The 15,008-nt window shown below is 37.8% G+C and overlaps 1 protein-coding gene across 8 annotated transcripts in view; it reads left to right on the top strand.

Annotated features, from left to right (window-relative positions):
* Positions 1–15,008, top strand: part of MRRF (mitochondrial ribosome recycling factor) — a 53,950-nt gene that overhangs the window by 228 nt on the left and 38,714 nt on the right. For 2 of the 8 annotated variants that reach the window (XM_007094363.3, XM_042963570.1), the window contains exons 2-3: positions 4,911–5,131; positions 13,327–13,482. In XM_007094363.3, the coding sequence (XP_007094425.2) occupies positions 4,911–5,131; positions 13,327–13,482 (377 nt within the window). Of the gene's footprint in view, positions 1–9; positions 308–360; positions 776–4,910; positions 5,132–13,326; positions 13,483–15,008 lie in introns of those variants that run through there. The other 6 variants (XM_042963571.1, XM_007094366.3, XM_007094367.3 and 3 more) reach the window with 6 other exon arrangements.

Here is a 15,008-nt window from a genome sequence, read left to right on the forward strand (position 1 = left end):
GGCCTCTGCAAGGCCTCGAGGCGCGCGCTGGATCCGGGTGCCAGAGACCTCTACTCAAGCATCTCTGGAGAACTGAGGGAGTCTGATCACCGTACCCTGACCGGTTCCATTCGAATCCGGCTTGACCTTTAAGACTGGGGGCGGGACCTGTCGCTTCCGCGAGATTTTCGTGGGGTGGGGGCGGGGCTTGTCCCCTCAGCTACGAACTTCGAGGATGCGGAGGGGAGGGTGCTTATTCAATAGCATCCCCTCCTTTGTAGCCCACTATCTGGCAGGAACATTTAGTGTTCAGAACTATCCCACGGGGGTAGGTATTATTACCCCCCCCATGATGAAGAAATGGAAGCTCAGAGAAATAACTTTATCAGGGTCATGCGGCTAGTGAGGGATGGAGCTTAAATTACAAAGCCTTAACTTTTAACCATTACTCTGTGCCTTCCCTCAGCAAACAGTTGTCATTTCAGTAGCCGTTGTCTAGTTACAAAGTGTTTCTGCAGCCCTTACCTCATTCGATCGTCCTGGTAACCCTGACAAATAGTATTGTCATTTACATTTTACCTAGGAGATTGAGGTCCAGGGAGTGTGATCTATCTGAGTTCACATATCTAGGAAGTGCTAGAACCAGGACTCTTTCCCAGGTCTTCTCTAAGTTTGGTGCCTTTTTTCCTTTCACCGCACTCTACTGCATTTTCCAGAATCTTGGAGAGCTTTTTAGTTCGAAAGAATGAAAACCTGAACTGACCCTTCATTTTGCAGTTGGCGAAACACAATCTAGGTAGGAGAAGTGGTTTGGTACAAGTCACATGTCACTGGAGAGCTGCCACAAATGCTTTTTGTAATACAGGTGGTTATGAATCTAAAGAGGATTGTTGGCAGGGAGTGATGAGAGGAATATTGGGATCTGTACCTTCTAGCTCTTAGGCAAAAGTTGTTTCTCTACCTGTTAAAGTGTGTCATCCTCCTTTGGTTACATCAGGGACATGATTCTATACTATAGTCATGATGCTGTGAATAGTCAGATACTATGTAGTCAGTTGCGGGGCGCCTGGGTGGCGCAGTCGGTTAAGCGTCCGACTTCACCCAGGTCACGATCTCGCGGTCCGTGAGTTCGAGCCCCGCGTCAGGCTCTGGGCTGATGGCTCGGAGCCTGGAGCCTGTTTCCGATTCTGTGTCTCCCTCTCTCTCTGCCCCTCCCCCGTTCATGCTCTGTCTCTCTCTGTCCCAAAAATAAATAAAAAACGTTGAAAAAAAAAAAAACAAAAAACTATGTAGTCAGTTGCTGCAAATACCTGTATGTGGCACTGAATTTAGAGAGCATACCCTACTATCTCTATGTGAAAAATCTGGGAGACTAAGAGATGATTGAAGCACTGTTGGGAAGTAGAGCCCAGGACCTTCAATCTAAGGCTTAGAGTCCAGATCTTGCACTGTAATTGTGATCTTGGGCAAGGACTTAATCTTTCTGGACTTTCATTCATGTATGTATTCATCACTCATATTCAGTGTCTTCTGTATTCAGGGACTGTGCTATGCTGGAGGTACAGCAGTGAACAAGAGAACCAGAGATCAGTCTTTGTGGTGGTTATAGTCTCAGGGAGGGATGTAGGCAGTGATCAAATAACTACACAGCTAGTAACTATTAGCTGATACTGTTTAAGTGCTATGAAAAAAGTATAGGGTGTTGATGAAAGTGGGCTACAGGACATTTGACCGAGTTGGACTGGAGGAGACAGCCAAGAAAGGCATCCTCTGAGAAAGTGATGCTTAAGCTGAAATCTGAAAGAAAAATGAGAGATGGTTCATTAAAGAGGTGGGGGAAGATCATTCCAAGCAGATTCAACTTCAGCATTATGTTTGAAGACCCAGGAGCAGGAGGAATATTCAAGGAAATGAAAAATCATTTTGCTTATTTGTAAAATGTGGGTGGTAATTATGAATTTGGTTATGAGATAATACATGTGAAAGTACTTTATATACAATGAGGACCCACATCCGTGTTTATAAAAATGTACATATTATAAGCTAATATACAGCTGGATTGTGAGAAGTTGCTGGGACAATGGATAAGCTAGGGCTTTGTGTCCCTCATCTAGTTCTTTACAAAATTAAAATGCACCTTCTATAGAAAACACAAAGTCAAGTTTTGAGAACCTTAACTTTGGAAAAACAGTATGTGCCTCAAATAGATTTAAAATATACTCCCAACAGTTTTAATAATAACGTCAATAATTGCTGAGTGTTTCATATATGTAATAGTATACAGTACACTGGATAAGAGCACAGACTCTGGAGCTAGATTGCCTGAAATCTAATCTTGGGCAAGTTATCTGTGCCTTTGTTTCTTCATCCATAGAATGGGTATACTAATAGTCCTTTTTTCATAGTGATATCATGAGGCTCAAATGAGTTAATGTATGCAATACAGCGTTTAGAATAGTTTCTGGCACATAGTTGTAACTCTGTAAATGTTAGCAATTGTTTCATTATTATTGTTACAATTATCTTTTTGAAGGCTCAGTAATATCACGGCAGTAAAAATGGGGTGGAAACTGTAGCTCAGAGAGGCTAAATGATCTATGCAAGGTCACACAGCTCCTAAGTGTGGGATTCCATTTCAAGGCTGTGTCCAAAGCCCAAATACTTTCTCACATTTTTTTCTGAGTTTAGGTTAATTTTGTCGGATAATACCTGGGCTCCTGTGACAGTTCCTTTCCTTGACTAACTCTTCTGTGCTGAACTGTTAATATGCATGTCCTTAAGGTAAAGGGCCCAAGGGACTGCCTTTATTGAACCTCTACTTTGAAATTTCCTGACTTCTGTGCAATTAAAATCTACGCCTAAAACATTTCAGCAATGTGGTTTATTTATAGAGTTGTCTTCCGGTTCACATGTACTGGGTCTGCTTTTGGGTGCTGCGCTTTCTGTCAAAGGTTGTTTATTTCTAACCCATTTTGATTTCCTGTTGCTTTGTGGATTGGTATTATGACCTGCAACAGGAACACCAGGAAACCTGTTTTAAATGGAGCAGCCAGATTGAAACCCTGTAGATTAAAAAAACAACAACAACAAAACGCATTATTATACAGCCATATTTGGATATAAGTGTGGGTAAGGCATTGGCTATATTAGAAAAACCTAGATATAGAAACCTCACTTAGAGCCAAATTTTGTGAACAGTTTTGGCAAAATAGGGCAGAGCCAATAGTTCCGTGCCCTTGGACAGCGATGGTCTCTTTGAGCATCAGTTTCTACATCTGTAAAATGGAGATTATTATACTTTCTCTGTGGCATTATTGGGAGGATTAGACATGGTAAAGCAAGCAGCCCAGGCCTGACTTCAATTAATAGTAGCTATTGAAAATAATTAAAGAAGAGGAAAGATACTTTTTAAAATCTAGATTTGCTTTTACTGATTTCATGTAGTCAATCACAGACATCTAGCATCCCTTGCTATTAAAAATTCCAGCAGGAGAGAAAAAAAAAAAAAAACCTCCATCAGGAGAAATTATTTGCCTTTGATTTACTCGCTTTTCTTTTAAGAAATAATAATAATGGTAGCTAGCATTTATTAAGTAGGTACTATATCCCGGGCACTGTGCTAGGTGTTTTACATGCATTTACTATCTCATTTTAAGATCAGGATTATTTTTCTCATTTTGCAGATGAAGAAAGTGATGCCCAGATAGGTGCAGTGAATTGCCCGAAGTTGGAATTTACATCCAGATCTGACTGGCTAGACTATCTTATACTATCTTAGACTATCATTGGTAAAGACACGCGGGATTCTTTATTGTGTCTGACTGTTGTGTAGAAGTCTTTTTGAAAGGAAAGGTGATAGCTGTCAACAGATACTCTTTGGGGGGCGGGGGGGCTCCTGCTATTAGCTGGGCACTGTGCCAATTATCTTACCTGCATAAACTCATTTATTCTTCCCGAGCCTAAGAAATAACTATAATTATCCCCATTTCACAGTTGAGGAAATGAAGGTGCAGAGGTGTTCAGGGGCATTTAGTCAGTGGTGGAGCTGGGATTAGATTCCAGGTCTTCCTGGCTGCAAAGTGCATGCTTTTATTCAGTTCTGCTGCATTAACATTTAAGGATGGGATTTTTTTTTTTTTTTCTAATGAGGTATAGGACTGATTTTCAAAGATAGTAACTTCCAGGTATTTGATGCTAATTGCTCTTGGTTTTAACTGAGTGATAGCCAGATTCCTGGCAGAAGCTGGCTGTAGACTCCCACATCTTTTCATGGTCAGAGACCTTAGAAGTATAATGTATAACTTGTGTTAACACAGAGGAGGGTGGCATTTTCCAGAGCTTTAGTTCTGTAACATGGAAGACCTCAAACCTCAACCGTGCTTCAGACTCACATTAAAGTAAAGTGCATTCTAATTGGTAATCAGCGCATAAGGAACCAAAGAAAATTTTAATTAAATGCTGTCGTGTGAATTTTCCAGTCATTTTATGCCTGTTGAAATGAGTTTTTTAAATTTAGTTTAAAGTCCTCTTCCAGTGCTCTGCCCTCCCTTTTTAGAGTATAACTTTATCAAGATTTTTTTGCCTTTTCTCATGTAAGGGTTTAATTAGCATCATTAAAGATTTCAGCTGCTGCACATTTACTTAACTCTGTGTTTCCTGTGTACTATAAGGGGCATTTGGTACAGTGGAAAGAGCCTGGCGATTTGGAGTCCTACAGACTGTGGGCAAGTTACTTAAATCTCTGTGAGCTTCAGTATCTTTCTGTAATATGGGGCTAATCATATTTCCTTGTATGGCTGTTGGGAGGAGGTAATATATTTAAATTGCTTAGCATATAGCTTAGTTTGCAGTTGTTGCTTGATAATTGGTACAAATTATTTTCTGAAGTTGTAATACTATCTGTTTTCCTTTTTTTTTTTTTTTGGTTTTAGTCTTTATAGTGAATGTTCACAAGGATTGTCTTCCGGCATGGCCTTGGGATTAAGATGCTTCCGCTTGGTCCACCCTGTCTTTTGTAACTCCTTTGCAGCCTTGACCAGACCTGTTTCAGAAGTGACGCTGAAGACAGTGAGTGGCAGACAAAATGACCATGGACAATACATGGCCTCACCAGCTGTACCAATCCGTTATTTCGCTACCAAGAAAGCCAAAGGTAGAGATATATGACCTCTTCGCCCTTTTCTTGCATTTAGCCCTTGAACTATTGTAGCTGGAAGGGATCTCAGAGATGTACTGAATTTCTCCCCTTGAGGAAGAACGTGGAGATGGTGTCTCAGATAGTTCAGTTCATCAGCTTAAATACCACAGTGACAGAGACAGTGTTAGAACCAAGGGTCTCTTTGCTCATTACCGTGTGGCCTCCCGTGTTACCATTGCTCAGAATATACCTCATTTCCTTCTTTTAGTTTTAGTTTTGGAATTAGAGATGTAAGTGCCAAGCCAACCAGAATATTTGTGGCAGAGATCAACATATTTTCTCCTTATAACAAGCAAGACCTCTGTTGGAAGTGAAATTAAAACCAGAAGTTTGTTGGGTGAGGAGGTATTAGAGCCATGGATTTAGATGGATGATCTTAATGGTTTGTGTCATCCAAGAATGAGACTTTGATATGCCGCAGGTCTCAGCTTAAATGTCGCTTCCTCAGGGAAGTCCTCTCTGACCCCTTAGACTGGGTCAGGTCCCTTGTTACGTGCACTCTTGTGCACTGTTATTTTACCTTTGACGTCCTTAGCACAGCACCCGTTAATTAATCAATTAATTGTGAGATTAATTATTGTTTGTTCTGTGTCTTCTATGCTGGACCCTATGAGAATAGGGTCCGTGCCTTATTTAGTACCTAACAGGTCCTGACACATAGTATGTATCAAAAAATGTTGTTGAATGAATAAGGAGTGCAGAAAGCACTCCTTAGCACACCTCAAAGCACACGTGCTATTTGCAGTGGTGGGTCAGGGAGTCCATTCCCAAGGATGGTGTTGGAAACATGCTGCTGAATATTTTTTCCGCTGACTTTCCTTTTATGGTTTCATATGAACCCTCCCTTTGCTATTAATAGGAAAATTAACAAATTGCTGTAAGAGCATTAATAGTTAGAAGATTTATATTGTTACTAGTGACAATGGTAACAACTTTTCATCTGTATGTTGCACTGATTTTTTTTAAATTTCACAAATTCACGTATTTAATAATTTGACCTTTATAATTATCTATTGAAAGAATTATTATCTAGTGAAGACATTTTTATAATTATCTGGTGAAGCCCAAATCTCACCATTTGCAAACGAGGAAACCGAGGTACCTATGTACGATGTTTGTCCATGGTCACATCTAGATAGTGGCAGAACTGGGAATGGGGGGGGGCCTCCTGATGCACACATTAGCTATAGCGTGTAAGCAGCTTTTCATATTTACTTGACTGCTCAGTTTTTAGCTCGTCTGCCTCTTTAAAAAGTCGGTTGTTTCACTTTTTCTTTGAAATTTGTTGGATTCCTTCTGTATTAGGAATGAGAGTCGTTTGTTGATTGTGCTATAGCTGTCTGCTTTGCCTTTTACTTAATGGTGTCTTTTGTTGACCATAAGTTTTAATGTGGTCCTATTTTTTTCGTCCTTTCCTTTATCATTTGTACTTTTTGTGTCTTCTGTAACAAATCCTTACCTACCCAGAGTCATATTCTTCTATATTTTCTTCTAAATATTTTAAAGTTTTTTACTTTTCGTGGGTTTTGAGTCCATATGGAATTTATTTTTGAAGGTGTTGTGAGGCTGGGAATCTAGTTTTAAGTTTCTTTTTTGAAATGGGTCATATGTTGTGTCAACATCACTTATTGATTAGCCCCTTCTTTTCTCCCAGATTTGTAATGCCTCCTCTGTCGCATGTCAAGTTTTTTGTTGATTTTAGTTGATTTTGTTGAATCACTTATCTCTTCCTCTTCTAAATTTCTTGCTACCTGAATCACTGTCAGAAAGCCTTGAACCTAGTGGTAAAAATCTTTCCCCTTACTATACATACACACTTTTCTGGCCTTTCACTCCTGTATGTGAAATTTATAATCATATTGTTAGTTTTTCTCCATAAAGATTTTATACATTTCTTTGATCAGGTTTATTTCTGGGTATTGTCGTTTTGGTCACATACATATTTTTTATTAAATAAATTTTGGGGTTATAACATATATGCAGAATAGTACATACATTCATTGTAAGTGGTTACAGTTCAGAGAATTCTCACAAAGTGAACACAGCCTTGTACCCATCACCCACATCAAGATATAGAACATCACTCGTACTCTGGAAGCTTCCTGCCCGTCCCTTTCGGTTGTCACCCTTTGAAAGATAACCCATTTTGGGACTTTAGCACTATGGATTAGGTTTTCTCTTTTTGAGCTCACTGTAGCTTCTTTTGTGCCTGGCTTCCTCCGGTAACAATCTGTTTGTGAGATTTGTCTATGTTGTTGCATGTAGTAGTTGTCTCTGCGTTTTTATTTATGGTATCCTAGTGAATGCTTATACCACAACTTGTGTATGCTTGTCCAGTTGATGGGCATTTGGGCTGCTTCCAGTTTTGAACTGGAAGTAAATAGTGCTACTGTGAATGTGCATGTACATGGATTTTGGTGCCCATATATATATACCTTCCTGTTGGTGTACATATACCAAGAGGTGGGATGGTCGAGTCTTTCGAGGATGTGTATATTCCCTTTCAGTACATACAGTTTTCCAGAATGGTTGTGCCAGTTTACACTCCTACCAAAGAGGTTTTAGCTTTCTCTTTGTTCCACGTACTCACGAGTCCTCAGTACACTTTTTATTTCCAGCCATTCTGACGGGTGTGTGGTTTTATCTCATTGTGGTTTTAATTTGTCATTTCTTGATGGGTGATGATGGCGAGCACCTTTACATCTGTTTTTTGGCTCTTTGTATATCCTCTTTCCAGTCTTTTGCCCATTAAAAAAAAGTCAATTGGTAGGAGTTTCAGTATATTCTAAAGATAAGACTTATGTCATATGTACGTATTGCTGATGTGCTTGCCACTTCAGTCTGTTAGTGGTGTTTTGTTTCAAGTTTTTATTTAAATTCGAGTTACTTAACATATAGTGTAATGTTGGTGTCAGGAGTAGAATTCAGTGATTCATCACTTACATTTAATTGTGTCTTTTGATGAATAGAAGTTCTTAATTTTAAGGTAGTCAATTTATTAATCTTTTCCTTTGTGGATAATGCTTTTTTTATTTTTCAGTTTAAGAAAAATGACCCTACCTTAAGGTCATGAGTGGATCTATTGTGTTATTTTATGGAAGATCTGTTTTTTTAAATTCATATCTTTTTTAAAGATCATTCGTGCTGTTTGGTTGCTGGTGAATAGGAACACTTTTGGTTATTATACACTGATGTGATATCTTGCAACTTAGAACTCTTTTATTAGATCTATTATTTGTATATTCTTTTGAATTTTCCAGGTAATTGTGATACCCGTAAATGATGGTAGCTCTGTTTTTCCCTTTCTAATCCATATACCTTTTCTTCCTCCCCTCTCTTCCTTTCTTCCTCCCTCCCTTCTCTCTTTCTAACTGCATTGGCTAGGAACTCTAATATAGTTTGAATAAACGTGACTGATGATAGTAGGCATCCTTGTTATATTTCTAACTTGTTAAGGAACACTTCTCATATGTTAACATCAAGAATTATGTTTGCTTTATTTTTCAGTAGTCTCTCTTTTAAGCAAATATCTTCTGTCCCTATTTTGTTAAGAATTTTTGTTTTGAATGGGTGTTAAGTTTTTATCAAATGCTCTTAGTGCATTTATTGAGACGATCGTCTTTTTTTTTTTTTTTTTTTTACTTTTTTAATCTATTAATGGGGTGACTCAACATCAGTAGCTTTTTCTGATGTTAAACCACTTTTGCATTTTTGGTATGAGCCCTGCTTGCTCCTTTTGATATATAATTTGTGTGTACACTGCTTGATACATAATTTGTATGTATGTTGTTGGATTTGGTTTGCTAATATTAATTTAGGATTTTTGAGTCTCTACCTTTATGTGAGGTTAGCCTTAATGTAAGTCTCTGATATTGATGGGTATAACTTTCTAGCATTTGCTTGTCCGGTTTTGGTATCAAGACTATATTAGTCTCATGATGTGAGCTGGGAGTACATCTTTGTCTTTCTGTCTCTCTCTCAGTGGGATGGTCTGTGTAAGACCAGGATTAATCAGTTTCTTACATGATTGTTAGAACATGCCTATGAAATCACCTGAACCTGGTATTGTGTGTGGGCAGGCTTTAAATCATAGATTCAGTTTCTTTAATGATTATGATGCTATTTAGATGTTCTCTTTTTTCTTCAGTTAATTTTAGTAAATTATGTATTTTTAGGAAATTTTTTATTATTTCTACTTTTTCAAAGTTGTTGGCATAAAGTTGTCCATAATAGTCTGTCAAAATTATTAAAATCTCTAATGTTTTGGTAACTGTCTTCTCCTTTTCTTTCTTAATATTAATTGACTTGTCTACTTCCTTTTTTTCCTCAGTTATTCTTGAAAGAAGTGTTTTCGTTTCATAAGCCTTTTAAGAAAGAGATTTTAATTTTGTTGATTTGTCATTTTTGGTTTTATTGATTTCTGCCCTTTATTGTTTATTTTCTCCCCTGTCTTTCTTTTTCTATCCTTTGAACTGGAGAGTTCATTAATTTTCAACCTTTGTTCTTTTTCCTATAAGTGTATAAAGCTATAAACTTCTATGTAAATATGTCAGGTGGCTCAAAGAAGTTTTAGATATACAGTATTATTATTATTTTAAAACACTTAAAATTTTCATTATGTGTTTTCCATTAGTTCATGACTTATTTTGAAGTGTTTAAAAATTTTCAAACATGTTTTTTGGAGAGTTAGCTTGATCCCACTGTGATCAGAGACTATGTCCTATATGATGAAGATTCTTTGATATTTATTGAGATTTGTTTTGAGGGATAGAACAAGGTCATTTTGTATACAAGTCCAAATATGCTTGAGAAGAATGTGTATTCTCTTACTGCTGGATGCAAGATTGTGTATATGACCATTAGATTGAGTTGGCTAATTGTATTGATCAAATTTTCTATTTTTTTTTATTTGCTCAATTTATCAGTTATGAAGGAAGGTATTTTGAATGTCTTTGTATGATTGTAGATTCATCAGTTTCTCCTTTTAATTCCATTGATCTTGACGCTACATTATGTGGTGTATTTAAGCTCAGAAGGGGAGTATCTTTCTGGTGAATTGTTTCTATTGTCATTATGAAGTGGCCTTCATTTTTTCTAAAAATGCATTTTGTCTTAAAATCTATTTTTAGATGTTGATATAGCTATCAGCCTTCTTTTGTTTAATATTTTCCAGGGTTATTTTTCCATTCATGTACATTAAACTTTCTGTAATCTTATGTTTTTGTAAAACCTCTTACGTGTTGTATATGACTAGATTTAAAAATATCTTACTGAGAATCTGTAACTTTTGTTTTTGAAATAGATGGAGTTTTTTAATGTTTATTTATTTTCGATAGAGAGAGAGAAAGCACGTACAAGGTGGGGAGGAGCAGAGAGAGAAGAGGGAGAGAGAGAATCCCAAGCAGTCTCCACACTCAGTGAGAAGCCTGACATGGGAGCTCGATCTCATGACTGTGAGATCGTGACTTGAGCTGAAATCAGGAGTTGGATGCTTAACTGACTGAGCCACTCAGGCATCCTGAGAGTCTCCAACTTTTAAGTCAAATTCTTGGTCTGTGTATATTTATTGTGATTACTGAGTATTTGTATATCTACCATTTTATTTTTTACTTTATCATAGTTTTCTTTGTTTTTTTCCTCCTTTCTATTGAATTAGCCAAATTTTTTTTTATTTCTGTTTTCTCATCTCTGCTAATTTGGAAGTTATACATTTTATTTCTTATTGTTTTGGTAGTTACCCTTAATTTCTTTTTTTTTAACTTTTTATAGAAATTAAAAGGCACCTATAGAAAAGTGCAGTTATCATAAGAAACAGCTTGGTCATTTTCACAAACTGAAAACACTTGTGTAATCAGCACATAGATCAAAAACCAGAAATTCCCAGCATGTCAGAAGTCCCCTTTATGCTCCCTTCTAGTAATTTACCTCCTCCTACTCCTTGTAGGTAACTGTATCCTGACTTCTTTTTTTTTTTTTTTTATTTTTTTAATGTTTATTTTTGAGATAGAGACAGAGTGTGAGTGGGGGAGGAGCAGAGAGAGAAGGAGACACAGAATCCAAAGCAGGCTCCAGGCTCCGAGCTGTCAGTACAGAGCCCGACGTGGGGCTCGAACACACAGACTGCCAGATCATGACCTGAGCCGAAATTGGACGCTTACCGACTGAGCGCCCCTGTATTCTGACTTCTAATGGCAGGATTATGTTTGTCTCTATATTCTTATATCTGGCTTCTGTGCTGCACACTCTGTATTCTAGTGTCTAGCCTCTTTGCTCAACGTTATGATTGTGAGATTTATTCTGTGTAGTTGTAGATCTTTCTTTCTCATGACTGTATACTATTTTATTCATATTATCTATCCTCATATTGATGGGCATAACTTAATTTTTTTCTTTTTGTTTTGAGAGAGAGAGAGAGTGTGAGCAGGGGAAGGGCAGAGAGAGAGAGAGGAAGACACAGAATCCGAAGTAGGCTCCAGGCTCTGAGCTGTCAGCACAGAGCCTGACTCGGGGCTCAAACTTAGGAACTATGAGATCATGCCCTGAGCCAAAATCAGACGCTTAACAGACTGAGCCACCCAGGCTCCCACTTAAAAATTTTAACATACATTCTTAGTTTAGAAAATCTAAAATTGAAGATACTGTTTCCATCATTTATAGCTCCTGTTGTGGCTCTTGGAAAGTATACTGTTACTGTAAATTTTGATCCTTTTTAGATAATTTTTCTTTTATCTTGGGCTCTTTTCAAGATCTCTTTGTCCTTAATTTTCTGCATTCACAGGATGTCTAGGTATGAATTTACTTTTAGTATCCTGTTTGGAACTTGTGTTTCTGAATCTGAAGATTGTCATCTTTCATTAGTTCCAAAAATACTAAGCCATTATTCTGTTAACTTAAGGGCAATAAGGTTTCAAGAACGGTGGTGACACAAGCCAATAAATATTTTTTTAAAAATCACTCTGCTGCTTACTGGTTGGTACTTTGGGGAACACATTTAAATGACTTGTGCTATAGATTTCTCATCTCATCTCATCTCCCTCTACAATGGGAACAGTAATAATATCTGTTCTTCCTACTTCCAAGAGCTGCTTTGATTATCTAATAGAAGAATGTACTTTAAATTGCATTGCAAATTATAATATGCTATACAAATACCACAGGAGTTAGCTCTCTGTAGATGTTTAATAAAATTTGTTGTGAATGAATCTCAATAAATACTTGAATTGTTAGCAAATAAGTGTAGGATAGTAGTAGTACTTAATATTTTTATTCTTTTTTTCCCTTGACCCACCTCCCACGAAGAAATGCAGGAATATTTGTATACTTGTGGGAGTGATCTATATACATAGAATGTAAATGAAAAATCACCATGGTGGCTTAGGCATAAAATAGAATTTTATTCAGCTCCCATTGCTGTTGATTTTTCTGAAATATGAGTCATTATTATCACCACTGGTGGTATTTAATGTCTGTAACTACTGTTGTTCCTTTTGTCTCTACCAGCTATCAGATACTTTGCATATCCTTGTCTTAGCATTCGTTTTAAAATGAATTAATGTATTTCCTGTGTCTCCAATTAGATTGTATAGAGACAATCTAATGGAAAGTTTGTAGGTTAAAATTAGGCAGATCTGAGACCAAATCTTGGCTATACTATTTCATGATCTGGTGACATTAGGCAAGTCACTTTACCTTTCTCATCTTCTGTTTATTTTTCTAAAAAATAAGGAATTAATTTATTTATGGAGTGCATGCCATGTGGATAGTGCTCTTATAGGTGTTTGAATTACTTAATTTGTATCATAGCAACCTGGCAGTATAGATATTATCCCTGTTTTATAGGGAAGGAACCTGATACTCAGAAGAGCAGAGTAATTGCTCAAAGTCATAAAACTCGTATGCGTGATAGCCAGGATTTTCACCTGGGGTGTTTCATTATAAAGCCTGTACCTTCACTAGTACCTCAGAAAATGATTAGCATTTTCTGGGAATCCAGTGGGTAATAAACGTAGGCTATTTTGTAGGACACTGATGATGTACAGTTTTTTAGCACTTGGCATTTTTCCCTGCATTTCGTAGGCACTCCTTCCCTAATTGTTTATTGTCTCTGTTTCTGCTGCTGTTCTTGTATTCACTGATTGTTGACTTTCTAGCCAAAGGGAAAGGACAGTTCCAAACCAGAGTGAATCTTAATGCTGCCTTGGTTGAGGATATAATCAGCTTGGAAGAGGTGGATGAAGAAATGAAGTCTGTGATAGAAGCGCTCAAAGATAATTTCAATAAGACTGTCAATATAAGGACCTCACCAGGTTAGTGACTGAACCAATGTTTTGGAGAAGGGCATAGTGGAAAGATCATGGCTTTGGCAGGGCTGGGTTTCAGTCCTAGCTTTGTTACTTACTAACTGGTGACCATGGGCAGTTAACTTTACTTTTCTGGTCCTCAGTTTCCTTGTCTGATTCCCACCTTATAGCTTTGGGGTGAGTATTAAAGTCAGTGAGGTGACACATGTAATGGTTCGAGCACAGTGCCTGGCTCGTAGTTAATACTATGTTTATTTGTCCGTTCAACGATGAACTAAGTATTGTGCTGGTCCACAAGTGGTGAACAAAAGTAGGCATGGTCTTTGCTCCCATGGAATTGCACTCTCAAAAAATGGGATTTTTATTATGATTATACTATATAAGCACTTCTAGGTATTTGGTCTTACAGTAACTGACATTTTTGGTCTGATTTTGCCAATTTGTCCTATTTGGCCATTCTTATCCCTTACTGGGAACCAAGTGGCTGCAGACCTATCCATCTGAGGCATTTCTGTACCTCTGAGCTTGACCAGGAAGATTCCGTTTGGGTTAATAACTTCCTGAAAGTGGCTTTTCTAAGTGGGAAATGTCAGAACTGTCTAAGAGAACTGTTTGCAGATGTGATGGAAGAAGTGAGTTGTCAGCTAATGGTGCAGGCAGGCAGGAAAAATCCAATTGCTGTTAAATTGGCCTTTTGGAAATTGTCATCATCCTAGAGTCAAGCCTGGGACCCCCTCTGAAGGTATCTATAGGAGCTTGGGCTGCTCCCACTCACATCTTGGCTGGGATAGTTCCTAAGGAAACTAGGAAATACTTCATGAACTTGTTCTTAAGAAAACCAAATGGAAAATATACAGCTCCATTTATAAACACCAGCAGAAACATACTGAGTTTAGAGACGAGATCCTGTGTGAAATCAGAAGACCATTCCGTCATTTGTCAACCTTTGGACTGGGGCATTTCTGCCTTTGCTGACAGTAGAGCGTGCCATTCAATCTCTCCCAACTGTTTATTTTAAACTTGCTTATTATTTTAGGTATGAAACTGATAAAGTGCTTTGTCTCCCCTGTGCTTTCTGGCCTGTTAACATTCTGCAGCCGAAACCAGAGAGCAGTTTGAGAGGAGCTCAGGGAGAAATGTGATACTTAAAATTAGCCAGCAAGCTCCACTCTTGTTGAACTTAAAAAGATGATGGGCCTGGAAAGGGGTTGGGAGTGTAATTTGTTAAATGTTAACCTCTGTGAAAATGAGGGGCAGGAATGAGGCTGAGGGAGATTCTCGCTGGGGACAGATTGAGGGAAAAGGATTTGATGCATTATGTCGATATGGATTTAGGGAATGGGAACCACCACAATTGCATACTGAAAAGCCCATGTTGCGACTTCTGTGGCAAAGGATCTTATGGCAAATCAGGAAGGCTGAGTTAAGATCCATTTTCAAAAGGCCTCCCGTTGGTATTTCCTTTTTGCCTCCTTCTCTTCAGGGTTATGTTTGTGTAACGTTCTCTCTAGAACTTGGGGCCATGAAGAGAC

Source organism: Panthera tigris, chromosome D4, assembly GCF_018350195.1.
Source record: "Panthera tigris isolate Pti1 chromosome D4, P.tigris_Pti1_mat1.1, whole genome shotgun sequence".
NCBI classification, from domain to species: Eukaryota; Metazoa; Chordata; class Mammalia; order Carnivora; family Felidae; genus Panthera; species Panthera tigris.